At 45.5% G+C, this 27840-nt stretch overlaps 2 protein-coding genes across 3 annotated transcripts; one reads left to right on the top strand and one right to left on the bottom strand.

The window, feature by feature from the left end:
• Positions 1-11256: 11256 nt before the first annotated feature.
• On the bottom strand, positions 11257-17730 carry rnf114 (ring finger protein 114). The gene is made up of 6 exons (XM_036533450.1): positions 17568-17730; positions 16379-16529; positions 15562-15668; positions 15314-15428; positions 14703-14810; positions 11257-13622 (listed from the first exon to the last, which is right to left on the bottom strand). Exons 1-6 carry the CDS (start codon positions 17702-17704, stop codon positions 13557-13559), a joined length of 684 nt encoding a protein of 227 aa, XP_036389343.1. The 5' UTR covers positions 17705-17730; the 3' UTR covers positions 11257-13556.
• A 1680-nt stretch (positions 17731-19410) lies between these two features.
• LOC118781257 (spermatogenesis-associated protein 2-like) lies at positions 19411-27325 on the top strand. 2 transcript variants are annotated; one of them, XM_036534207.1, is made up of 3 exons: positions 19411-19467; positions 20964-21711; positions 22356-27325. In XM_036534207.1, exons 2-3 carry the CDS (start codon positions 21388-21390, stop codon positions 23586-23588), a joined length of 1557 nt encoding a protein of 518 aa, XP_036390100.1. In that variant the 5' UTR covers positions 19411-19467; positions 20964-21387; the 3' UTR covers positions 23589-27325. The 2 variants fall into 2 exon arrangements, with proteins under 2 accessions (XP_036390100.1, XP_036390101.1); XM_036534208.1 differs by lacking the exon at positions 19411-19467 and adding an exon at positions 19478-19600.
• Positions 27326-27840: the final 515 nt, after the last annotated feature.

Below are 27840 nucleotides of genomic sequence, written 5' to 3'. Positions count from 1 at the left end.
GGGGGGAATCTGTATGTCTTCCCCTCAGAGCTGGCAGAAAAGAGCCATCATCAGAAGCACTATAGAAGGCCCTTCAGGAATTACAAAAGTACCTACCTCAGAGGCATGTACAAGTATGAATACAGAGGAAAGTGACCTCTTCGACATGACATACAACTTTTTCAATGTACTAAAAACATGAATGTGATGCAAAATGTGGGTTTGAAAAGTATGTGTGTGTGTTTATCTGAGTTTATCTGAGACATGTATATTTGTGTATGTGCATATCTACTGATGTGATGTATTAGGGTGGGCCCACATGTACAATCAATGCTTTCCTCAGAATTGTAAGGTAACAGTGTGTAAGGTTTTATTTTGAACAGCTTTTGAGCAGAAATACTACCACTGTTTTATCTGATTGCCATAAGTGTGTCCTATTCTCCTTACATTTTGGCATTTGTGTGAAGAACTGTGTATTGGTATGTAATGTACCACTTCATGTACAACTTGGATCATTTTTTTTCAACTCAGCTGAATGTAATTGTTGCAGTCTAAAATAAATACTGCACCACTGGAGGAGAAAGCAGGTTCATCTCTGTGGTGATACTGCTGTGTAATTCTAGATCTCCAGAGTTATGAGTGTCATTACAACTGGTTAGAGAAGGGGGAACCTTCTCATCCAGGATGGAGTCTGGCTCTCAAGTAGAAAACCACCTTTTAAAGCAAAGTACCTTTCTCAGTTTCTTTCCCCAGCAAAGCACGGTCAGATGTTCACATATGTCACCAAATTCGAATGTTAGAGCAAACCCCATTCATTTCAATTTCTCAATGCATACATGAGCGTGCCCTTACTCCACATTTGACAGATTTTGTTTCTTCCCAGTTAAATGCCACGCAGTCAGCCTTGGTTGTAATTTTCAGACAGCTGAACATTTGTTATTGCACCGAATACCCACAGCTGTGCTGAAAACGTCTGCCCCCACATGTACACACCGTTGGAGGTGTGGATACTTGTAGGACGCCCTTGCCACACAAACATCCAATATTTCATCCAGAGTGCAAACTCCCAGCTGAGCCAAAGGCAGCACTCTCCATCACAGGGAAGGACAGTCTGGCCTTTACAGCGATACTAATCAAACCCAAAAGTATGACCACAGTGCCAATCCAATTGTAAAATAAATAAAAATACAGGGGAGTCAGGGGGCAGAGAGACCCAGTGGATGCTCCCAGACTGCAGTGGGACCCATCACTCTGTACCCCTTGTCTCTGACAGGGGGGAAACCTGCACTTCCTGGAGGTGACAGGCAGGACAATGGCTGAACACCCCATCACCACATTAAATTGAAGGGACCAGGTTAATGATTCCACAGTCACAGCTAAGAGACAGAGACCGCAGTGAGGTTGGGGGGGCAGAGAGGGGGAAGCCAACATCAAACCAACATCCGCCTCTGCCACCCACTCCACACATCTTCACAGGGCACTAGGCAATTCCCTCAGAACCCTGGTCTCTGCATCACCACTGGCATGAGATGCTCTGTCACACATACACAAGCTCATAAGATGAACAGGTGAATGGCCATGCACTAAAGGCACGAGGGTTTTCACCTGACCGCCTGTTGTTTTCAGTCAGAAAGGAAAACAAGCAGATGAATATTAACCTGTTAATTTCACCAGTCAGCTGCTCAAAGTCAATGAGTGTAGGCATTAACTTGTAACCTTATTAAAATAACGGCAGGGTTGATGAACAACGAAATATAAACGAGCACAACATATTTCACCATCAACTGCTTTTATGACATGATCTCTGCCACACACACTTCTTGAAGTAGATTTTCATGATATGGTCACGGAAGCTTCAGAATAAATACCACTGATAGTACATTCAAGCTTATTGATCCAAATGGGGGCATTTTAAAAAGTAGTAATCTGTGGTTCCTTCTTCCATTTCCAAAGGAAGCCAGAATAATGAGAGTATAATAAATCTGGGAATGCTGGAAAAAGAACAGCAAATAAAATGTCAGCCTTCATGTCTGATGAAAGCAAAACTTTTGCAATGCTCTTGAGATCCCAGCTAAACTGGGTCATGAGAAAGTTCCCTTTTTTCTTTTCCCCTCTTTGGAAAGCGAGAACATTTTTTGTTGTACTGGATGTCCATCCCGACACCCACGCACCTACGCTCCCTGCCAGCGTAAGAATGGGGGGCTACCCCATCAGTCAGCATGACAGAGCGGACGCTCTCTGTCACGGGGACCGGAGAGGAGCAGCTTCCTTTACATGGCAGCTGTAAGGCCTCTCTGATGTAACACAGTCAGCAGAATCATTTATTACCATCGGGGTTAATAATTGAGCGGAGACAGGCAGTGGTACAGAGAAGAGAGACACTACGGGGGCGGCCTTCCTGGGGGTGGGGGGGGGGGGGGTCCTGCCAGCCATAATGTGTGCATGAGTGTATGTGTGTGGGGGATTGAGGGTGGCTGGGGGGGTACGAGAGGAGTAAAGGAATGTGGATGTGGGAATGGACGTCATGTAGAATAGGGGACAGAGGAGACCCCCCTCGCCTCCTCTTCCTCTTTCTACCTCTTTTCCTCCCAAACTTTTACCTTGCTTCCCTTTCCTTCCCTCCTTCTGCTCACCATCCATCTCTCCCTTCTCAGCACATTTCCAGACCTCAGTCACCTCACCTCCAGAACAGATAAATATACCCGGAGATCCTCCAAGAGCCCACATGTCCTTGCGCTAAGGAATTTGATCCCCTGGGTCGGCACTCTCAAGAGAGGCCTATTAAATGTAATCCAGGACTGGCTGCACAAGCTGCACACACTGTAGCTCATCCATACACTTTTTGTAACCAAAAACCCAGATTGGAGAGACATTCCTGGGCTTTATAATCAAAATGAGGCTACAAATAAATATACACACGGCTAATGCAACTCCCGCCCCCACCTCCTCCCGATGTAACCTTCTCCCCAGGTGTCTACATACGAAAAGGCCAAGACCATAACAGGGCGTAGTAAAAACTCAGTGGCCAGGAACATTTAAATGAGATACGAGGGGAACAGCTGGATGCAACCCCAAACAAATATGAATATCACGATTCCTTTTCCCTTTTATCCATGTGTAAAGGTAAAGATGACTCACCCAGTCCCCAGATTCCTACAAATTCCAATGCCGGTTTAATCTATGCATGTTTATGTCTATCCCATGTGCGTGTGTACTTTGTGAATGTGTGCACATGGGCAGTGCTGTAAACTGCACTGATGCGTATTGCATATGGAAGTGTATGTGAGTGTGAGAGGGAGAGGATGAGCGTACAGTGAACGCTTGCGTGGGTGGAGGGGAGCTCCAAGGGGGATTGACGTGGACAGGCCATGTAATCCCCCCCCCCCCCTCCCACCATCACCACCCCTCCACCCCACCCCACCCTGCACCGAATGGACGGACTTCCTAAATGCCTGCAATGTGAGGCCGGATCCATCATCTGTCCACTCAGCAAAAGCCATTCAGTCCTCAGAGCACGGAGTTAATAATTCAAAGGGAAAGGAAAAAGAGGGGATATGCCCGAGTGACAACATAAAGCGAGAGACGAGAGAGGGGGAGAGAGAAAGAGAGAGTGAGAGAGAGGGAGAGAGGGAGCAGATGACAATGACAGCTCTCATTAGAAATGATCAGGGATCAATTAAATTACAGGTCTTTAAATTAGCGTTCAATATCCCATCTCTTAATTTGTTCTGACGGTGTAACAATGCAGAAAATCCTTACAGTGGTGTTATTCATGAATTTACCATGCTGGGGTCATGGTGGTATGTAGCAGTGTCTTGATTTTGAGATACTCCTCGTGTGCATGGCTTTGACAAGACCCTGAAAGCTTTGTTTTTGCCAAAACACCAAATTCCAAGCGCATGGACTGAACATGAGGAGGACTTTAAAAAAGGTGCCTGGGTGTTTATCATTGCAGTTTTGGCTGATCTCTACAACTACAGAGAGTAATTTTTTCATCCCTACTGGGAATGTAGCTCTGACCCCACAAAGATTTAATGAACTTCAAAGTCAAACATTTTCCCTCATTTGCCCTTCCCTTAGAAACAAGTTACGGAGGGAATGCCAAAAATGCACAGGCGGCAATGAGGGCAGGGACAATAGGGGCAGCTTTCGAGAAAGGATGCAGAAGAGAGGAAAAACAGAAAGGCATAAAAAACTAACATAAAGGCAAGAATTTGCTGATGATACACATATATACATAGATGCAAAAAAAAGAGGTGCTCCTAGGCACAGAAAATCGCACCTCCTTTTTGTGTCCTGTTTTGTTCAGGAAGCACTCCCCCCCCCCCGCCCCCCCTTTGCAGACAGACAGGCCGTTAATGTTTAGCTACGTGCCGCTGGTGAGGTGAAAGCGCTCTCGTTCCTAAAGACAAGATAAGAGAGCTCATCAAAGAGCCACTGGGGAGCGGAGCAGCTTTCTCTCTCCCCCCCCCCCCCCCCCCCCAAACTCCTCCCAAGGGTCTGCCTTCAGTGGCACCACCCATGAGGGCTGGTCACTGACGTCACTGTCACGCTGAGGGCCCACTGCTTGTCATCCTTGCCTTGCCCCCCTGCACCCCACCCCCCGTCTTTACCCGTGGGCCCGTCAGCACTTTGATTCAGTACCTGATGGTTAATTATTGAGCCGCGGGGGCTGGAGGTGTATTACTGGAATTAGACAGAGGACGGCGGGAGATTGACAGATCAGCCAGCGCTGCCCATTATCAAGGGGAGGGTGGCCACCGCCATCCACCAGCCACACAAAACAGAGGAAATGGATGGAGGTTGGTGGGGATGGCAGAATTTAAATGGGAAACTGTGGGGGCAGTTAATAATTGGGAAGCATTTGACTATTTATTTGCTATGCCTCGAGGGACAGCAGCAGTGTCACCAATGTGTTTATTTTCGAGTACTGTAGTTCTCCTTGGGAAGGTAGGAGTTGCAAACTTAACACACCTGCAGTAATGGTTTACTGTTTTAAAGACTTCATATGTATTCCTCTTTCTACTTTTTAGAGTTGGCATGCGATAGAGCAACCTCTACCTGAATGCTTGCAAAATCTCACTGCGGAGCTCTGAGCCTTCACAAAATCTGGTTGGGACGGGACAACATCCTGAAGCAGAGAACATGACATTGCTAGGAAACTTCATGATTGATATCACATAAAACAAAGATGCATACATCAGCTTGTGCATACAATATAAGTGATGCAGGACAGAAACCAGAGAACACTATCTGAGACCACACTCTTGCTAAGCTCTTGCTGGGACAGACAGCTGTGCTTTTATGTGTGTTGAAGTTGTAGCGGTAAATAACACTGTAGGCATTGGCTTCACCTCCCATCTATTTACACAGCAATGGATCTGGGGAAAAAATAATCTGTATTTTCCAACTATTAAATAACAGAAATTCATCACAGTTGATCTCCATCACTGCCCAGGTGCTCCTACACCACACCTGTTGCATTTCTATTAATTAATCTAATGAGGTGGGAGAGGGGCGAGGCTTGTGCTTAACTATTTCACGACATGGATGTGATCAAAAGGACCAGTATTAGCTTACCCTAAAGTTGAAATCAGTTATACCTTACCCCAAAATCACCCCCCAAGCCCCATGTAAAAAAATAAATACAATAATATAATGCCTGGCAAACCCTAATCTATCATTTTTCTCTTCATTTCAAATGGCTTCTATATTTTTTCACTATCCATTTTACCTCACAATTAAACATTGATTTTTTTTCCCTTCACGGGCTTATCTATGTCAAATTATGGACTAAAGAACCAAAAAAAAAAAAAAGAAAAAATGGACATACATTTGAAATGCAACATTAATATGTATCAATAGTAAGTAATGTATTTTTCTTCTATTTCATTGGCATTTAGCTTCAGCGAATAGTTCAATAATTGTTCTTGTGCAGCTGATTAGGGAGATGCGTTAAGTTAACAGAGGAGTGTTCTGACTACCTTGACAAGTTAAGTAGTGGGGACAGCGCCATTGTCTTTTAAATCATCTGTCACTGGCCAACCCGTCAGCACTTTGATTCAGTACCTGGCAGTTAATAATTGAGCTGCAAGGGCTGGAGGTGTATTGCTGGAATTAGACAGAGACGCCAGGAGACTGACAGATCAGCTAACTCTGGCAATTTTCAAAGAATAAAAGCATGAGGAAACTGGTGATTTGAATTTTAAAACATGAGGGGGGGGGGGCAGAAAATAGAGATGTAAGAAGACTGGTTACTTATTGCGCTGTATGTTCTCAAAGCTTTCAAAGCAACTTCCTTCCCGAGGGCTTTTGAATGGTCCACCGCCATTGGTGTGCTTTACCACAGTGGAGAGAAGAATGGGTGAGGCACGGAAGAGTGACTCGTTCACAAGTTTGCCCCAGACCTCAGCTCTTATCAACAGAAGTAAATGATGTAGGGGACACTGACTGATGTCCAAACGAAAGAACGACATCGAAGAGAATCAACCAAGAAGACTAGAATTGGCGTCAAACATGTCAAACGTTTCTGGACGGATCATAGAGCCGTAGATTAACTATCCATAACCCAGATGGAGGCCTCTCTTGCCTCCAAGCTAAGGCAAGACAGCCCATCACACATCTTCTTCTGTCTTGAGCTACTCACGTGCAAGTCCCTCAACTTTGAAAACCTCTCTGTGCACCTGTAAAGCAAAAATTTTGCATATAAGTACAAATTATTTTTTTTAAATAGCTGTTCTGGAACATTGATAGTTACTAATTAACAGCAACACTTCCAGCAGTGGTGTTAACCGAAGGGGAGAATTGGATTCAAGCTAAGATTTAATACAGGCAGAGCTACCCCCCTGGGCCTGGCAGGGATGGGGGGTGGGGGGAGTGTGGAGGCAGCCTCTGCATAATTAGGTACTGTTTTGAAAGCGAAATTGCCTCCCCTGTTGGACATTAAAGCAGTTGCAGGCCTCCTTTAGCCCCTTACTTCTCGCCTTCCCGGTGAAGCTTTATTTCAAATGGAAAAATTAATGGGCAAATAATAGCCCTGAGCTTTGCTGTGCTGGGTCTCTTTCATACACTACCGTTTTAATAATTCGAGAGGGGGAGGGCGGGGGGCTTTTTAGAAAATTTAGCTCCTTTCCCCTGAGTTGGCCTCATATTCCACAGTGTTGAACATCCACCCCCCCCCCCCCCCCCCCCCCCCCCCCCCCCCGTACACCCACCCACCTACCTACCTCCACCCTCCAGAAATATACACACAACTTCCACTCTGGGGACACCCCTCTTTCTTCCTCTCCCTGCTTCACATGGATAAACTTTCAAATATTAGCAGAAAGACGGGCAGATTTTTCCAATAAATAAATAAATATCATGATTAACAATTCCCTTGACAATCAAATTCATGTTTTCATATTCATTTTTTCTTCCAGGAGGAAATTTCTGCTGTTCCAGTGATTCTACACCCTTTCCAAGCTGTTAAAGTGATCTGGAAGTTTTCAGACAATGACAGGAATTTCCACACACACGTTTAAATTATTCACACAAAGCAAAGAACAAATAAATTCCTTTCATGAACCCATGTTTTCAGCTCGCTATGGAAAACTGCAATGAATTAAAGAGTGTGCAGACAACAACTTTGACGTAATTTAAGTAGACAATTACTTTGAACTCCACAATAATTAGGCTAAATTCCATTATTATTTACACAAATGTTCCATCTTCAGAATGGCACAGCACTATGACCCTAAACTTTCTGTTACATGAAGTGGATGTTACACATTACTAAGTGGAAATCAGAGACGCTTGTATTAGCCAAGGCATTTTCAGACCACAATGCATCATATTACTGGAAAAACCCTGTAAAACACAATTTGAACTGTGGCACATTTCTCTCAGGTTCATTTTGAATTGTCCCCTGACACTACAGCTCCCTGTCTGACACAGAAGAAGGTACAGCAGTTATCCTACCAGAAAATCACATTCCCACCACCACCCCACCCCCAGAGCAAAGCAGACGCCAGACCTTTTACTTCACCAAAACCACAGAGGGACCTTTTAAATCTCAACTTACTGTCACCCCTCCGCCACCCCCTTTCCCCATCCCTTTCCTTTTTGGTAAACTGCTTCCTGGCATTGGAATGCTCTGCCGCAGAGACCGACATGTCACCAGCTGTCTTTGTCTGCCAAGACGGGGCATGACAAGCTGGTCAAGGCTGCAATTACAATCAACGAGATCATCCTTCCGCCAAGCCCAGAGCTTCCAGCCATCCCAAGAGTTTTTCATTCCCAGTCATGTCTGAGGAGCTAAAAACTACCACAGGGATCGGATGTCCTCTCGAACAGCACGATCACAGTGCGCCTCAAACCAGCAGCTCGATGATGGTGATCAAATCTTTGTCAGGGCGCAGCTTGGTGCAGAGCCTGTGATGCTGCACAACCCCTTAGAGCGCACCTGTCTGAACCCACATATGGCAGCAACACATCAACACCAAGCCTCTGCCGCTTATCTTTAAGGTCTCTGACTATCTACACTTTAAGTTAGCAAGAACACAGCACATGAAAAGGTTAGCGTGCATGCAGGCCGTGCAGCACAAATGGCTTCGCATGGCAAGTTTTTGGGGAGCTGATCTTGTGCCAGGTTGGTTTCAGGCGCTCTGAAAATCAAAGTTAACACAACATCCCTCTCAGGCGCAGAGACAAGTTGTGGAGGGTGGTGGGGGGGGGGGGGGTCGGATGCAGGGAATTTAACAGCGGAAGAGGAGCCGGTGTAGAATCAGTCTTGAAGTCAGGGATGCCTGTCGGCACTTTGCGTTCAAACATCGGCGAGGACTAACCTGCCGTGCATCGGTAGGGCTGCGGCAGGATTCCGGGGGCTTCCTGTTTCTCCTGACTTTGAGGAATTCAGAGTGAGCAAACTCCCAGTGCTCTGCCACGCCGATGATACCTTCCTCAGCAAAAAAAAACACCCCCCACCCCCCCAATGCAATCAGTCCAAACTTTCCAGGCACAGAGACACACAGACAGATACAGTAGCACAGACAGCCAGTTGCTGCCTTCTCAGAGAGCATTCCAACCACGGGGCTTACTCCCACATCCTGGATTCTGTTCTGAGCCCCAGGTGACCACAGGGACATCTGGGTGAGGCTTAAACTGACACCAGAGTAACTACACCCATTACTAATCAGCTATGAAAGACCAACTTCAACAGCTGGAGACCTGAATGTTTCACAGGTGCGGAAAGCTGTTTTTCCTCTTTGGCAATGCGATGACCCCTTGAACTATGTTGATGGCTACTGGTCAGTGCTTATAAATGCCACACCATTACAAATCTTAAGAATCCAAACAGACCCCCACTATGCAGCAAATCATTCCAGGTGATGGCAATGTCCAAGCTTAAGTCTGAATTTATCTCAGAACCTCCACTCACACAGTCAACTGCAGATTAAAAATCTGGCACTGGGAGGCCTTCTGCACGTCACAGGTTCGGCCCTGGAGAGAACCTGCCACAGACACTGCTTTCTGTAATCTGCTTTCAATGGATGGGTCAAAGATTTGATTTGATCTAGGCCTTTGATTTGATTTGGGGACAAATTTGTAAAGTCCTTCCATCTAAGGCGGAGTGCCCCAAACTGCCACGTCGGATTAACTCTTAACAGCCCGTGATTGCACAGGGGAACGCTTTGTGTCGGGGGGCAAGCTCGCCTCTCCGTGCACTCCCAACAAGTTGAGACCCTTTCCAGCAGGAGAGTGGAACAAAGGAAAGTGGGTGGAAGTGCGTCTTCTTGTAAAGTGATGCCGTGACACACTTGTGAACAAAACGACTCCCTTTTTCCTGTTCCGAGCGCCCGGAGGGACTTGTAGCGGTAATTGCTGCCTCTACACAGCCCCGAGACTCAACACACTTTCTAATTCTCTCATCAAAGAAACCATGCACTGAACTTTATTAAATTTTTATCCAATATGTTCACTTCTCTTTCCATTTTTTTTTCAATTCACCCACCTCCCCTCCACAGCCACCATAAAACAAAGACAAAGCAGCACCATGTTTCTAAGGACTACTTCCTTCCTGCCTGGGAGGGGTTGCGTGTCTCGTTAGCTCTTTTTCAGCCAACTTCTCCACCTGCCAGGAGCAAAAACTGATCTGGAGAGGAAAGAGAGAAGGAAAGTGTGTATGTGTGTTGGGGAGGGGGTGGGGGGTGCGAGGTTATCAAGAAGTTTAGCAGCTTCTTCTCGTAACTATGTGGGAGTCGTGCGTATCACTTAACTAATTACAGGGATGAAAGACAAGGACGTGAAAAGTTACAACGCTCCCAGTGGACAGTATCAACACCCTGATGTCTGACTTGTTTGCTGCGAGGTAGCGTTTCATCACGTCGTTGCATCAGACTCATGGCATTCATTAGACATTCATTCATTTTGGCCTCACACAAAATATCGAAAACACACTAAAGCTCTTAAGAGGCAAATATTAATCCTTTAAATTATATACATGTCAGTGACAAATGACCTTTTCAGTATCTAATATTTTAGTCTTATTTTTGAAACTGTTTAATTAAGAATGCCTACACAGCTAGATATTCAGATTAACCTTATTAGGTTAAATCAAATATATATGCTGTGGATGTGGCATCTTGATTCCCACCGTTGTGATGGTCACGGATAGGGAGCAGGGGGGTCAGTGTAGTCGGGTGAGTGGAGCACAGGGCGGCAGGGAAGACCCAAAACCTGAACCCTGTCAGTCACGCTCTGGCACTGTTAACCAAGCTCTCTGAGGCTCCTTTACACACGAACCTCGCCATCCTCTCCCCCCCTCCCCCCTCCCCTCAGTCATCCATCAGCGCCCTCACTGTTGTTTCTGCCCCCACACATCTCACACCCAGGTATAAATCACTCACTTTGATTTCAGGGTTCAGTGTTTAAATAATTAAAGAGCTTTAATTTATCAGGATTTAGCTCCTTTGGACATCGGGTGTGACAGAGGGAAAGGGGGGGGGGGGGGGGGGGTGGAAGGAGGGAGGAGGAAGAAAACATGCAACTAACATGCTCGGTATTGACCAGCATATCTTGAAGTATGTGATTATTGCACAGACGGGACAGAATGATTACAACAGTCGCTGCCCGAGTCAACTGCCTTGTTCCACTGAATAAGACAAACACACCGGTCACACAAAAAACATTTTTAATTGCAAAACCAATTCTAATAGAAAAAACTATGTGCACAAACAGTATTTAAGTTCTGTATCAATGTCACTTTTACAATATTCAGAATATAGTTAGCCATTGAGTAATATTTAAGGCAAGCTTTAATTGTGGTGGTGCAAAGATCAGGCTCGTCAAGGTGTTACAATAGGACAAACTCTCTAATTAATCGCACTAAATCACACAATCCTCAGTGATTTTTTTTCATCTGCTACAATCTCCCAATCGTCGTCCAGAATGGTAGCATCACAAAAAAGGAAAATTTAAAGAGCAATGTTTGCCTTATCATATAACCTAATAGAATGAAAGACAACAATAAAGTTAGGATTAATATAATTAGCAAACAAATATGGTGATTCTCAGAGGTTACACACCATGATAGTCACTATCTGTGGATTCCTGCTTGCCTTCATTCAAATCTCCATTCAAAACTCAGTGGCAGAATTGCATCATCTCAAATCTTTGCTCTACAAGAATGCCATACAACATACAAATTGCTTGATTTCTTGTACAACACAAGATGTCCACAATAAATCATCCCTGTTTGATGATCCAGGACTGTAAAATAAAGTTTGACTGAGCAGCATGACTTGTGAGGACATCAGATGGGACTGTGCCAGCTCTGATTATTTTTTTTCCTTCCTCACAACCAGTCCCTTGGATGGCATTTCAGCCGTCCCCACAAGATGACATCACAGTAACACTGTCTCCCCTCACTAGTGTGGGCCACTTACTGCTGAGTCTCTGGCAGAGGCTCACTCCTTGAACAGCCAGTGTGTCCCAGGATGGAGGAATACCCAATACCCACAATGCAGTTCACCTTTATTTCCCACAAACTGAAGCGACTTGGCCAAGGAAGAATGCACCCCACATTGGATTAGATACAAGTAACAGCAAAAGCTGCTGCATGATCTGAAATAGTCAAATTTTCAGATCTGTGGAAATGCCCTGAATTCTAAGGACAGTGTCCCTCTGTGTTTCAAGTGTCAATTTTGAAAGAAAGGAGGAGTCCCACTTAGACGTGGAACCTGTTGCACTGTGTTTTACATAAGACCAACAGTCACTTGCTGAAGGGTTAAAGCGATCTTTGCACTGTTTTTTAATAAGTGGCAAATCAGCAAACACACACATGAGATGGAAATATGGACTGACTGGAAGGTGAGAGGACAGGAGCAGTGGCAGAGGTAGAGGCAGTGAGAGGGAACCGATAGAGGAACACTGCCCCCATCTGGTGATTTCATTGAAAACACAGGACGATGCCAATTGGATCCCAGTGCTTTCTTTGCGTGCCACTTAACACAGTTGTCCTTTTCCTGTAAGAAGCTAAACGAATATGCCATGATAACATTTGCTGAAAGAGAAGAGCCTAACTATGCAAAACAGTCCTTCAGTGCTGCTCATTAACCAGCATCAGTTTTATCCCCCCCACAGTATTTTTGATGTTTTTTTTTATTAGTAGTATTTTGACAAGACCACTCTGCGCCTACAAGCGACTACTGAGAAACATGGCTCCCTACAAGGCTCCCATCATGAAACTGTTAGATATATGCTGTAAAAGCAGGAGTACAAGGCTATTTTTGGCATGAGTAAATGGTACTTTTCCTGAATATAATGTCTCAAATTCCAGAGGGTGATCCAAAGAATTCAAGTCGAGCACCCAAAATTACGGTACCTAACTCCAAAGGGAGCTGTAATTCTCCCCAGGTCCTGGCTCACAGCATAGACAGAGCTGACAGTGACAGTTGCCTGACAGAGTCCTTTACATAGTCATGCCACCCCCTTTCAGCTGTAGGCCAGGAGGCCAAAAAAACAAACAAAAAGAAACAATACAATCTCCTATGGTTCTAAGTAAGGAAGCAGCCCATATTCAAATCAACCCTTTTGCCAGAGTTGAAAAGAATGAGGGGAAATATTTTTAAGTAAACGGGGCCACCTAGTGGACTTTCATGACTATTTTTAAAAATAATATTTAAGGCGTAAATTGGCAGCAATTATGGTACATCAGGCCCCTCAGATATTGCCACACTTTTGTCTGGAAGCTTTAAGGAAAGAAAAATATGCCAAAAGTATATTCCTGAACATCTAGAATGAGTACTATTTTGTTTATCATGAACAGACCCAATGTGGCAGTAACAATGCAAAAAAGAAGTGTTAGGGATCTCATAGCCGATCCATATAATTCGTTCAGAACGTCAACTGTTTTGACAACACACCGATTATGAAGAAGTTTTGATAAAGGTATATAGTGTTGTTTGCTGCATCCTCGGGAATTCTGAAAAGTGCCGCTACAGGGGCAGGGTGGATTGGTGTCTGCTGCCCTGGGTCTCTGGCAGTGCCCTCGATCAGGTGTTTGGGATGAAGCCGAACAGTGTGCCCTGGTGTTAGAGTCAGTTGTCCATCAGGGAGCGCTGCAGGGCCTCCTGGATCATGCTCTGTTCGTCTGTGGCATAATCCTGGCAACAGACAAATGCAGGCGACGGAAAGAGAGAGCGAAGGCAGAAGGAGAGAAGAGGGATTGGATAGCAGGAACAAGACAACAAGACAAAGGGAGTGACAATCAAGTCATAAAACAAGCATGGCAGGAACAGACAGATTTGCAGAGAACACACATTAAAAAAACACTACTATTAACTTAGTGCTGTTATTTCAATTTACGTAAACAACAGTTGTGTAAAGTAGCTTAATAGTTTGGAGAATTGCTTGTATAAAATCTGTTTGGGGGGAGGGGGGTGGTGGGGGTTGTCTGTGTCTGCTGCTTCAATCATTGGGCTAATTATTAGGCTTTATTACACCAAAATGTGTTCATGGTGTTCACTGATTGACATTTAAAGAGATGGGACTAATTGCACACCCTTTGTTCTGTTTTAAATTCCTTCCCCTCTTTTCCACCCTTTTTGGAATTGCCAACTGTAGCACAGTGAATGCAATACTCTGATGGAGCCACGTGCCAGTGATGACCAGTTTGCACACTACAAATCCCACAGTGCACCAGGAGAGAGAACCTGAATCACCTGTGATGAGTCACAGGCTGCAGAGAGTAGTACAAAAAGGGAACCATGGCCTACAAAACCCACACTTCCCCAGCTCAAAGAAACGATTTGTCTTCCTCCGCTGCTGACTCCTTGTTGTTGTCAGACCTTGGCACAGCTCAAACTCGAACCCCGATCTGAGCTGACTCAGTCTGAGCTCAGAAAGAGTGCCCTAGTTGGCTGAGCCACGAAGGAATCATAATTCATATTAGGCATGAAATCTACATCCACAATTTCATGCCAAAACTTAAGTCCCTGGAGTCCTAGTCATTGTTCTACACTGATCATAAACCACATCTCATTCATAGCATTTACTGTCTGTAAATTCTTCTTTGCTAAACCTCTTTCCAAGCAAATGATACAAGTACAAATAAATCACATCTCCAAGTATTTGGGCTGTGGTGGTTTGTGGAAAGTTCAGTACAGATGACAGCCTGAAAATATTTGAAGACTGTTCATTTCAATGACACTGTAGAAAAAAATGAATGTTTTTTGAATACGTACCACAAAAGTATCGTATGAGAAGGAATGTCTGATCTTCAGATGTTGGAAGAAATCGGTGCTTCGGTAGTTTGGATCTCCCCAGGGCATTGAGGCACAGATTGGACACACCTTCAAACAACGTACGGAGACAGGCCCCTGATTACACTGAGGGAAAAAAAGCCCTCTAAACTCAGCTTTCTATCAATCAAACCGCACCTCTGTGGAAGTGCGTGACTATAATACTCTGGCATCCATTTTTTTCCCCGCTGTAATACTAAATTTGCGCGGCCCGGAGGTTGCGGCAGTCAGTCTTTCAGCTTCTTGGCAAGCGGCTGTCTGTGATTTAGGGGCTGCTCTAATGCCGAGTGATTGATGAGCAGAGAGGATTGCTCTCCTCCATTATGCACACTGCTGTGAGTGTCTGTTTTTATAAGGCATCTCACTTTCATATTTCTTTTTTTTTTTCCTTGCAGCTATACTCTTAGAAGTGATATTAATCTACAACAGACGACTTGCAGCGTGTAACATGATAGCTGCACGTTCTCGTGTTTTGTGAAACGCTAAAAGTTGGGCTGTTCCGTTGTCCCCCCCCCCCCCCCGCTGGGCCACGACCGTGTGGGTTAGCCTCTCACCACTTGGCGCGGGTCTCTCGAGTGCTGGGATGTGCAGTGCTCCACCAGCCCGTCCTGGTCCAGGTTCTGGAAGCTGCAGTAGGGGCAGGTGAAGGTGTACCTATTCGGCACCGCACTGGAGCAGAGAGGGGAAATGAGAGGCCTGAGTTAACAGGGAAATGATTCAGGAACAAGGCTAAGAGAGAATATCGTGGGGGTTGGGGGGCGCATGGGGGGGGGTAGGGAAACCCAGCCCATCCCTCTCTCACCTAACGACAGCAGGCTGGGACCTGGCGGTGGTCCTCACCCCTTCGTCAATGTACTCCTGGTACTTGGTGCACGAGGCAGTGTGGCTTCGCATCTGGGACAAGCACACCTGCCAAGGGCAGAGGAGAGGACCTGTAGCCACTTTCAGCTGAATGAAATTCCATTCCATCCACTGCTATCACAACTTGTTAAATGTTTAGCATAAACTGAGCAGAAGCATTATCGTTGCAGTTTTTTTTAGTGTTGCTTGTGTCAGTACCAAACCAATGGAACACTATCAGTAGAATTAGACACACCTGGCAATAAAGCAGGATCTGCCTTGAATCTATCACAGTGGTACATGCACACAGTCGGAAGAGCAGAATGACACTACGCCAGGGCTACATAACCTCATCCTGGATGGGCTGCAGTGTCTTTCAGCTTTCCCTTCCTATCAGGCACACAAACCACATAATCCAACTGATCACTGTCTTCACTCATAAATCCCTTCAGAAGATTTACATGCTTGTTTATTTTCCAGGACTTTGACTCATTTTCTCTTTGCAAGGGTTAAGAGAATAATTTTCAGTTTTTCCCAGACTGGCCCTTGGGTTGTTTCTGTTTTTTTCAGTCCCTCTGGAAAGCCTCTGTTCAGCACTTTGCAACAACCTTGGTTGTAAAGTACGTAACATTAAATAAATTTTGTTGCTGTTGTTCACTGGTACAGTTTAAGCCCCTTTCCCATTCCTGGCACAGTCAGTGTTTTATAAAGGCCCACAAATGCTTCTTGTTACAGCCAGAGATAAGCAGGCCCGTAGGGAGCGACGGAACGGGGCCCACCTCAGCGCGGCAGCCCTTGCACGTGCCCGTCAAGTTGTGAATGAGCTCCTCCAGCTCGGTGGCCCTGGCCCACTTCCCCAGCACCGCCCGGCACACGGCGCACACCGGCTTCTGGGGACGCATGCACTCCTGAAGGCAGCTCATGCAGAACCTAACCAGGGAGAGACCACATGATGCAGCCCTGAACAGCTCATCCAGCTCCACCCACAAGAGGGCACAAGCAGGATCAATATCCTCTATAGCTGTTTCTTTCAAATATGAACACATTGAAAGTTCAATATTTTATGCACCAAAATATGAGTGGGATTTATTTAAATATGCAACATTATTAGTATTATCATTTACAAACAGCTGATTTTAGTAACGTGTGTGGTGTATGTATACACACTCATACATATATGCAATCAAATCTCCCTGTAAATGACATACAACATACTACTAATTACAACTTGCAGTTATACACGCTATTATATTACAGGGAGTGAAAAAGAATAAGAGTCATGGAGGCTATTAACTATCATTACGCTACTAGTGCAGTCACAGTTCCCGGAAAACGAAACGGAAAACGCGTGCCTCTGCTGCGCATAAGATGAGAGAGTATAGTTTACAATGTTCTTCATCCCCACTGAATATCGTACTTTCATACTGGACTTGGCACATCTTGTGGTTAAACCCCAAAACACAGCCCTAAGAAGCTAAACCCTTTCGCCTCAGATTACGTCGATGCCAGAACTACGTATCTAAGGATTTTGGAATGTGTAGTCCAAAAGAAATTCCAGTGTTTGAGGTAAACGCATTTCTGAACTACAAATTCCATACTTCCGTCTTTACCGTAGCTTTATCAGACATAAACAAAACTGAAAGTAAAACATTGAGGTTTTAGCAAGCTATCTCTCCAATACCTTGTTTATTGACTTGATAGAGTCGTTAATGTAACAATACATACGCATAATAGTTACTTTATGTCGGTACTTTAATTAGAGTTGGAACGTGTAAAATAAAAAAAACAAATATATGTGTCATTATCTCCCTAGCTAGCTTGTTAGCTAACCTAGCAATTTACCAAGGAATGCAAACTTAAAACCTCAGAGAGGATACCTAATGCTTACATTTAGTTTGTCACCTAGCTTGTTGCTAGCCTACATTTAACTAAAAACGGACATATCCAGACATTTTTATTGATACTCACGTGTGCCCACATTGTGTTGTCATGGGGCAATCGAATATCTCCAGACAGACAGGGCAAACATATTCTGATACATCCCTTTCGCCATCTGCAAAGCTTTTCTTTTTCAGTGCAGAATCCAATCCACCAAACATCGCCATTTCTTTCTCGCCGTCTTTTCCGTGTGTGAGCTACAAAATTCTGCCGAGATCAAAACGTCACAGCGTTGAACCTGAGGGAGAAGGAGGAGCGTATCGGCCGCTAGAGTCAGACTTGCCTGTTAGCGGACTGTTGTGGTGTACTTGCTTGTGCATATAGATACGAAAAAGGACTTGCTAGCTCATTTGACAGCACTCTTTAAAAATAGATCGTGGCTTTCTTTGTAGTTGTAATAAAATCCATAGGTGTGTGGCTATTTCATATGTCATGCAGTTGTATGACAAGGATGACAATACTGAATTGTTGCTAGCAAGCTATTAATGCTAATTAAAATTAGCTAGCCACATCAAGCCTCTCCTTCCCAATCTTTCTGTATGCACATAACTTTTGGTAGCTGAGTAGCTAGACCGGTCTGAAATGCCTGACCTCTTCTGCAGAACGTTCCTTGCAGTCTTAAAAATGGGGACGAAACCAAGTTCAAACTTTTGATTTGAGTGCATGTTGGCCACTGTAATTTTACTCCAGACCAGCGGCCGAGTTCCCGAGTCATTTTCAGGGTTGCCAGGTCAGGCAATCTGTCGTGTGAGTGAAAATCCCCCATCTGAAGCAGTTCCACAGATTCTCCCCCAATGCCTCAAACAAATACGTTAAAGGAGTACAACAGATTTTCAACATTTGGCACTGAGAACTTTAGTCTCCCACTAAACAGCTGTAGATAACTTAATCAGATATTAGATATAATTAGATATATGCTGCATTATTGGCATTTGGCAGATACTTTTGTCCAGAGCGATTTACATAGGTTACAATATTTACATGTTATCCATTTATACAAGTAGATATTTACATAGGTTACAATATATACATGTTATCCATTTATACAAGTAGATATTTACTGAGGCAATTCTGGGTTAATTACCAGGCCTGAGGGTACAGCAGCAGTGCCCCAGCGCGGAATCAAACTAGCAACCTTTCAGTTACGAGCTCTGCTCCCTACCATTAAGCTACACTGCCATCCAACAATTTACACCCTCCACAAAAATACTGTTAAAAATGTACATTCGATTTTCAAGATTTTTAAGAAGACTGGCTTAACGTTACTTACTGCCACATTTAGTTTCTGTCATTTAAAGAGGGCCATATATTTGTCTTGCATGGCTCTCTTTATTCCAGTTGTTTTGCGTGGGGGCAGAGAAATGTGACATCTGGGATAGCCATTTTTTGCCTTGATCCATATAGCTAGCATCCAATAAGTAGCGGTTGTAGTGGCTGCTACAGTTGCTGACTGTCTGTAGGAACCTAACACATGTAAGTCATCGGGAAATGGCATACATCTACTGTATATATTAGTTTAGTTTAGGGGAATATTTCTGGACAATTAGGAAGATGGAGTTTTCAAGAATGATAGTGAGTCTGTTCACTGTTTTGTTTAGATCCCAGAATGCATCCACACACAGCTATAGTAATTCTCAACGACAGAAAAATATGAGATAAAAAACCGTCTAGTAAGATATTTACCCAGATTTTCACTTTTAAGTATATTTAAACGTATGGCAATTGTTAGGTGAATCCCTGGCTTAGTCAATTTAAAATATAGGCCTCCTCAAGAACCCTTCAAATTCGACTTTTAAATCCATCTACACACCCTACACTTCCACAACCTGGCAACGCTCTTCATCTTCTCAGTGAACGCGCTCGATGAAAGAGCGATCGAAGCCGTGAGCATGCGTATTAAAAGGATGGGGATTTCCAGCGGAATGGGAAGGTAAGACGCTGCCTTACCAAATGTGGTGGCGTCTCTGTTTATTAACGACAGTGCTAATCTGAGACAAACATTTCTGAGGAAGTTATTTTAACGAGGGCTATGACGTCCTTTCGTGTTGTAGGAGGGATTTTAGGTGAATATACATTGAATTCGAATCTGTTTAATTCTTAAACTATCAAAAGCTCACAGCTAGCTAGGTAGCTAACTGTCAAGTTGGGCGTCTCTTCTAGTATCATCAGGGTTGGGGTGAGTTGCCTGGGATAACTAGCTAGACAGATAGATTGCTACACTGCGACTGACAGGTTTGGATGTGATAGTGTTTTAATTAGCCAGTGCTGGTATAATTAGTAATTCACCTACCTCATGTTGCTCGTTACCTAGTGACGGAGTAAGATAGCGAAGCCAATGGGAAGGGAAGAATATAGTTTAGCTGTCCCCCTGGATAGGAAGATAGCTAGCTGGCTACCTAAACATGTCATAAACATGTCGCACTATGCAGAACTGGAACCTCTATGAGTGTCCGATCATTGGCAAGTTGGCTAACGTTAGTTTAGTTGTTCGTTAACCAGCAAACTAACTACATATCGGCTGACGATAGCTTTCGAGCTATACAAGGATGTGTGGTATGTTTGATACAGAAAGCTAGCTTCTTAGCTACTTATTTTTTTGTCAGTTTGTAATGTTCACAGATTTACTAGGTACCTATGGGTACTGGCTAATGTCAGATATTGGTAGGTAGCTACGTCGTGAGATAATTTCCTCTTCGCACCGTAGCTCATTCGCAGTTGACTTCAGCTGATCTATGTTTCTGTGAAGACAAATTGCATCGCATTTGCAAATGAAACACAAACAGGATCCACTGCGTACTCAGTCTGATGCTAGCTAGATTCTCCTTAATCTAAAGCTAATTGTAAGATAACATTCGCTGTCTCACGCACACACTGTCAAACCTCGGGTGTCGCAGCCAGCTAGCGTGCGAGCTAACAGGCAAAATAAAGAGTAGATATGCTGTTGTGTTGCGCAGTGATAAAGCTTGCACGCAAGCGTATTGAATAAGGTGAGAAATTATGTACGTCATGATCTGTGACTCTTTTAGGTACTAGAGTGCGATGCCAGTCCGACAAAAATAGTCAGATAGTTACTGCGTTCATTGTTGTCTTCTCAAGGGGTCCTAGTAGTTGGATTTTTTCAAGCATGTCCCTGAAAACCCATAAAGATATTATGCGTCCACTACATCTCTGTAGCTTAACGTGGAAAAAACAGATATATGGTCCCATCCCACACACATCATGTCTATGCTTTCTGTGTCAGTAACTGTGTGGGTGTGTGTCACTGAGAATCCATACACCCTCGCACTGTGCTCTTGTATCATTTGGTTTAGTGCTTTTGAGGGGATCTGAGCAGCCTGCACCCTGTGCAATGAGATTGTAGTTTCTCTGTTTATATGTTTTATTAACATGAATCAGATGAATGAAGGTGTCTCTTTTGTGTTTCAGCTGGTGTCACCATGTGAAATGACCACCCATTAGCCTGGTGACCCCATAAGTGCATCTCGTGGGAGGCTTTGCCAGAGGACAGTGCACTGACACTCATACCCACCTGGGATTGCGAGGCAGTGACTGTCTCTTTGACTTTGGCTGGCACGCACAGCCACCACAACAGCCCTGCAGGATTCACTTTGGCAGAGATGTGTTCACCTGGGCAAAGGCTTCGACTCTGAGAATCTCCTCCAAAAGCGCAAGCAGGTTCCCGCTCGGCCGCTTAAATTGATCTTCCCAGAGCATGGCACGGTCCCACTGACCGCACCTCTGGGCGGAGCGGATCGTCCGAGATGGCCGGGGGGCCGTGAGCAGCAGCAGCAGCAGCGTCCTGGCGGGGGGATGCGAGTCGCACCGCCGGTGGCCCAGCCCGCTGCCGCCGATGGACGCCAAGCTGCGAGAGGACCTGTTCAGGAAGTACGCCCGTTCACTGGAGCGCAGGCTGGAGGAGGCTGACGACGGGGGGGAGCGCGGGCCGCCCGAGGATGGGGACCTGCTCCCCGCGGCCGAGGCACTGCTGGGTGCCCGGCAGCCGGAGCCCAGCCAGCGCTTCCGCGTCCTGCGCTTCTACGAGGTGGCAGAGAACGCCCTGCGGACCCTGAAGAGCTCCAGCCTGCAGGCCCTGGAGACGGCCTTCGCCACGCTGGAGACCATCTGCGCCAACTTGCTGCTCTTCCCCTGGAAGAAGGAGTTCCGCTGCATCAAGGTAAGTGGCTGTGTCAGGCGGATCCAAATGGCTAAAGGGTCATTCCATGTTAATTTGTGCGGGGTTGCAAGCCATCTGTTTCAGATTTTACCAGAAAATTTTCCTTGTAGTTGATGGGCAGACTGATTATGGAATGGTTTGTCATTTATCATTGGAAGTCACATGTTTGTTTATTTTTTAAGTTGCACGTGGAGTGGTGTTCTTACAAAACTCTCCCTCATGTAGCACCTCATTTTAATCGTAATGACAGGGTTTTTCCAGAAATAAAATGTGTGAGGAGCTTGCCAAACAAGGGGAGAATTGGCAGGTTCTGTTCAAGCCTGATTGTTTACCCTGTGTATTGGTGTCAGTATTCAGTCATCCAAGCTTCTGGTTAAAATCTCCACCCTCAACTTGAGATTTTTATAGCCACGGTTACTGTTTCACTTTTGTTACAACTCGAAGGATAAACTTCAGCAAACAAACTAAGCATGCAGCATAACCTCCGGTCGAATCTGAGAGGGAAACGCTACCGACATCAAGCACATGGCATGGAATGTTCCTGAGGTGACTGAGGTCTTGGCATTTTTTCAGCATTGTCTTGCGCAAAGTTGCATGTTTATCATTCGGGGCCAGCAAAACCGGTTTGTTTCTTGTATCCGCAGACGTTCACTGGCCCCTTCGTGTACCACCTGCAGGCGGCCGTCTGCGATGCGGACCTACGTATCTTGCTGCGCGCCATGGGCTACTCCTGTGACCAGGACCTGCAGTACCATGCCCGTGACCACCCAGGGGGGGCGCCGCACCTGCGGCAGCTGGCATTTGAGCTCTTCCTGGCGCGGGCGGAGTGCAGGCTGCTGAGGGAGGTGGTGAAAATGGCGGGGGGCGTGACCAAGGAGCTGGAGGCGGTGGAGGCGCGGCGGACGAGCCGGGAGGACGCAGCAGGCTGCGCTGAGGCCCTGCGACACAGCCACGCTCTGGCGGCGGAGGTCTCGCGGCTGGCCGTGCGCCCGGTGGAGCTGGACCGGGCCCACCTGAGGAGGAGCGGGCGCCCCCCCTCCCGGTCGGTGGACGTGACGGACAGCGCGGGGCACTGGCACCCGGCCAGCAAGCCCGTCCTGAAGACCTCGCTGAGCCTGCGCAAGGAGCCGCTCTTCGTGGACGCCGAGGAGGACGCGAAGGACGAGATCATTCGGCCCACCGCAGCCCTGCTCGCCCCGGCCGCCCCGCCCCCCTACGGCCCCACGGGCGACTTCTTCCCGGCCCGCTCGCCGTCAGCGGAATCCTACACCTACCACCTGTCCTCCCTGGACGACGTCGACCTGTACACAGAGCGCGGAGGGGGCCGCCAGACCCCGTCCCGTCCGCCCAGCCGCGAGCCCTGGGACGGCCGCGAGAGCCGGGGGCCGAAGGGCCACGGCGGCCCCTCCCTCGGCATGAAGTGCCAGGGCTGCAGCCTGGTGGGCTCCAGCCTCACGTCCTGCCAGAGGTGCGACATGATCCTGTGCTCCGCCTGCCACGCCGTGGAGCCCTCCCCCTGCTGCGGCTCCCAGGACTTCCCCAAGCCCTCCCGCCCCCTCGACGGCTACGTGCCAGCTAAGGAGAAGCTGTCTGTTTACTCCACCTCCCTCTCTGAGAAGCCCCTGATGGCGACCAAGCTGTTTCCCAGCAAGCCCCTCGTGGCCCCCGGCGGCGGCGCTGCTGGCTCACGCTGCGGCTTCTGCAACAAACCCGCTGCCTCGCACACCTGTGTGAACTGCTCCAAGGTGTCCTGCGACACTTGCATGGGGCTCTACACGAAAGATGTATGTAGCCGCAAGAGCCCGCACCACAGCTTTGTGCCCAACCATCAGCTCAACTACAAATCCAGCTCCATAACCCACCTGGTGTATCGGTGAACTCAACTCGTGCTTCTGGCAGTCGCCCGCGGATTGTCTCAGACTTTATATCAGACATTCATGTCCATCCTGGAATGCACAAGTCTTTGAGCCTTCTCTCCTTGCTTAATCGGTCTTGTAGAAGCCCAGCCCCCCGTTGCTCTAAGTAACTCTGCCTGCTGGGTCATGTGATCCCATAGCTCCTGCCAAGTCATAGCTGGCCCCAAAGGTCATAAAGGAGTCCCGTCGTTGGGGACCAAATGAACCATCCACATTTCTAATGATTGGTATTACAATGCTCTTCTTTTACTGTGAATGTTCTGTGCTAAGCTTTTGTCGTAAGAAAATGCAACATACACTCTTAGAATCCCTCTAGCCAAATGTTGGCAGAATAGAGCAAAGAGTACACTGGATTTCAACAGTATATATTTGAAAACTTTAATATATAGACTAATATAAGACTTGCAGGGAGGCAGGGCTGCTATGAGACATTTCAGCTGCTATAAACTTTTTTTTTTAGATCACTCCATACCCTCAGAAAGTAAAGCTGAGGTTTTGTCGCTGCTGTTGAAGTACAGAATCACTTTGTTACAGTTAATCCCTCCAGTGAATGGTTTTGTTAAACCTTCTCTTCCAAAACCTCACTGATAACCCAACATCCTTGTTCTGTAGAAAGAGAAGAACTGTGAGATATGACTAAGTTCATTGCAGATGGAAGGTAGGCCTCTTGAATTGTAGTAACAACTCAGAAGGCACTGATGTACAGTTTTTAAGTAAAGCAGAGGTAGTGTGCAAATTTTGTTGTCACACTATGACTGTCACAGAACTACCTGGGATTATTGTTCTTCTCATGAAACCTGTATGAATCAGCACATTGACAGTTGATTAAAACCCCTGACCCGACCTCAGCGTGCAGCCCAGCGGCTACATCATCCTATGACCGCTGATTCGTGTGAGTCACAGGAAAGCACGTTTTCAGCTGGCAGAAAAGGCTCAGGATGATATATGCAAACATCATAGGGGCAGAGATAGCAGGCAAAAGTCCTCTTTTTGGATTGTGTTTGTGGGCATTGCATTTGGGTCCATCCTGTCCTAGCCGTGGTCTTGCCGCTGTTGCTGTGACAGCCCAGAGTGGAAGCTGTACTCTGCCGTCTGCCTCATTTCAGAGAAGGCTTTGCACACTGTACATAAGTTCATCTTGATACTGGAACATACCATATAGTCCTAACTTCCATCATTTCACATTGATACTGACATACTTGCTGAAGGCGTAATCCTCAATGCATTTTAGTATTGCCCTGTTTGTTCAATGTTTACAGTGCATAAAGGGTTTACAAGTGTTGGCGTTAAACGGTAACTGTTTACATGGCATATTTGGCCCAGATTAAATTGAAGAAACTAACATATCCATGGCCGATTTTACTAGAATGCTATTTGTTGATGGTTTGGTTTGCCCCTGCTGATAGAGAAGATTTCATTGACGGATGAGAGTTCTTTGTCTTTACCTCCGATTTCATCTGTGAACATACCAACAGTTGTTTCCTGCACAGCTGAGGCATGAGTGTTGCCAGGCTCAGCTGGTTTCTTGGAAGCGGCTTACACGTATTGTTATTAGATTTATTATCTTAGGAAGGGTGTACCCGTGCAGAGATTATGATCCAGTATAGCCTGTCTGAACATACTTTCCCTCCATTAAAAAAAGACTAGTTTGTCAAAGGCAGGTGACCTTATATCAGGGGCAACTTTATTTTGGTTGGTTGAGTCCAGTGGAGTTTTTATTCTTTATGTTTTGTTTTTCTGTCGATTAAATGCTTGATCCACATCCAGAGACTTTCCACTGCAATGCCTACGGGCCACACGACAATGAAGGGAACACTGGGCCAAGAACCAATGGGAAAATACGCCTTTGAGATGTGACTGGTTTATAATACAAAGAGTTCAGTCGTAATGACTGGGGCAACTCCCCCGAAATAAAAATAGCATTTTTTCTCTCAACTGTGTTGTCACTGGACAGGTAGGAGCACTGAGGGGGGGCCTTCAGCGGAATAGCACAACACAGAGGTGTCGGGTGTTAAACTGAGCTATGCAATATTATAAGAGGAGTATACAGAGGTGGTTAAGTGTGCCTATTCTATAGCAGTTAGCAAAAGGTTTCTGCTTTAATTCCAGGGCTTAATTCCATCAGTTTTACCTTTAGCATTTCCTTTGCTGTTTGGCGGTTTGCTGGTTGACCACTTTGCCTGCCAATGACAATGCCTCGTTTTGTTAATTTTTGTTTGTTTGTCCGTTTTTTTTTTTTTTTACTTTGAATTCTAATGGAAAAGCTTCATGTTAATGGTTCTGTGAAGTATACTGGATTTAGTGATAACACTCACAGAATGCACATGTTCACTGGGTCATTGACCTATCATGTCTTATTACCATGACAGCATCTATACCCTAACCATGTCATTTATATCCAAAGCATTTGTACTTGAGACAGTTTTAAGGGCTGTCCTCACAGCGCCTCCAAGACAGACCTGTGTTTATCAGTAATTGTATAATGTAATTCTATAATTGTTCTACATGTGACTTTTAGATGGGTAAAATTAGTGCAAAGTAAAAAAAAAATTATAAATAGTATTTTTAATTTTAAAAAGCAAACCATTCAAATTTTGTTGTTTGGTCGATCTTCCTTATGACTGCATTAATGGATACTGCCCAACGTCATGCACAGTTCAGGCCAGCCTTCTGGAAAATTACAGAATCTTATTAGTGAAAATCAACTCTTCAGGGTTTTTTCTCCTGCCAGCAGTCAGCAGGGGTTCTCTAACCATGTTAACCCATAACACTCCTGTATTATTAGATGCTGAGATACTGCAAAGAACCTGCGTCAGTCTCAGCCTTATTATGAAGCGGACCATTCCTGGCTTTTGAACGAGACTTCTGAGGAAGTGCAAGTCATGTTCTGGCAGTAGTGTTTTCATTAAATAAACGCTGTGTCTCTGGACCCCAGGCAGCTGCAGCCAAAGAGAGCCCAACCTTGGCAGAAATGACAGTAATGAATTGACAGCCCAGCAGTCAGCTGAAGTGATCATGTCGCTAGAAGAACGAGGGAAAAGTGAATTCGTTTCAGCGCTGGATGCTAGAGTCAATAGCACGTCCCCTGCAACATTGACCTGGAGTGCGTAAAGCTGTGATTTATTAGGATAATTAGGGAAGATATATAAGCTAAAGTAAATGTTCTGAATAACCTTTTAGAGGTGGCCTCATCTGAATCTACCAGTTTCTGAAGCCTCTCTCATGAAAACACTGTATTGGCTTCTGTTCTATCTCTGCATTATAGAAGCTCCATGCATTTACGGCTCAGCAGCAGGCATTGGGGCGAGGGACAACCCTTCTGTCATTAAGGTGAACACTGCAGAAACTGAGCCAGTGAAGGTTTTTTTTTCTGTCTTCAGCCTTCAATATTGAAACATCCTCTTGCTCTCTGTTTTGTGGTATCTTATAGGTAGTAAGTGGTGGTGTTGTCTGAATTAGCATTAGCCTATTGCGTATGGCATGGGTCATATCTCCCCTCTCTTCATCTGAGGGAGCCCCGCTGCTTCTTTTAAAATCGCAGCCCTATCACCTACTCATTCTACATCACGTGCCAGGAAGCCCTGGGTGCTGCTTGTGGAATCTGTGTGTTTGTTGTAGCTTTTATTTTTTGGGGTGGGGTGGTGGGGGTTTGGGTAGCCAAATTGTTCCTGTGGTTGAAGTGCATAGAAATAAATAAATAACCGTTTTATAAAATAATGCCAAGAATAAAATTTTAAAAAGCTTGTTTCTTTCTTGTTTCATTTATCAAATAAAAAAAATTAAAGACCTTTTTGAACACACTGCAGTCCTTCTTTATTTGTAGTTGTTCCAGCTCATGTCGGGCCTTTTTAATCCCCTCAGAAATCCCCAAATTCATTTACATTTCATCTGAAATTCTGTCTTAGGTTAGAACTCACACAATGAGAGAAGAAAAAAGACTTTCAACAGGGCATTAAGCATTTTGGGGAAAAAGGCTCTTGCTGAGATGGGCATTGTTACACCCTTTTAGCTTGCACTTTGCTGTGTAGCCAGTTAGCTTTCTTGTCATTATTAGGGTTCTTTTACCTGAAGCTACAGTAATCAAGCAGATCTCTTTTCTCCCAGAGCACAAATACCTGCGGGTGATGTGAAACCAGAGCAGATGAAAGATTTTCTATTGATACTCCAGAGGAGGCAGATCTGTTAATGCAGTCAGTTCCGTAGCAGTGCAGTC

This window comes from Megalops cyprinoides, chromosome 7 (assembly GCF_013368585.1).
Source record: "Megalops cyprinoides isolate fMegCyp1 chromosome 7, fMegCyp1.pri, whole genome shotgun sequence".
Taxonomy (NCBI): Eukaryota; Metazoa; Chordata; class Actinopteri; order Elopiformes; family Megalopidae; genus Megalops; species Megalops cyprinoides.
This window is presented reverse-complemented; position numbering and strand designations above follow the sequence as displayed.

Excerpts from the sequence above, each read along its gene's own strand:
- rnf114 (XM_036533450.1), bottom strand. The coding sequence starts at position 17,704 with ATGGCGATGTTTGGTGGATTGGATTCTGCACTGAAAAAGAAAAGCTTT. Across the intron at positions 15,669-16,378 it reads GCAAGGGCTGCCGCGCTGAG|GTGTGCTTGTCCCAGATGCG; the intron begins GTGGGCCCCGTT and ends TGCCCTTGGCAG. Across the intron at positions 13,623-14,702 it reads TCTCATACGATACTTTTGTG|GATTATGCCACAGACGAACA; the intron begins GTACGTATTCAA and ends GTCTGTTGCCAG.
- LOC118781257 (XM_036534207.1), top strand. The coding sequence starts at position 21,388 with ATGGACGCCAAGCTGCGAGAGGACCTGTTCAGGAAGTACGCCCGTTCA. Across the intron at positions 21,712-22,355 it reads AGGAGTTCCGCTGCATCAAG|ACGTTCACTGGCCCCTTCGT; the intron begins GTAAGTGGCTGT and ends TTGTATCCGCAG.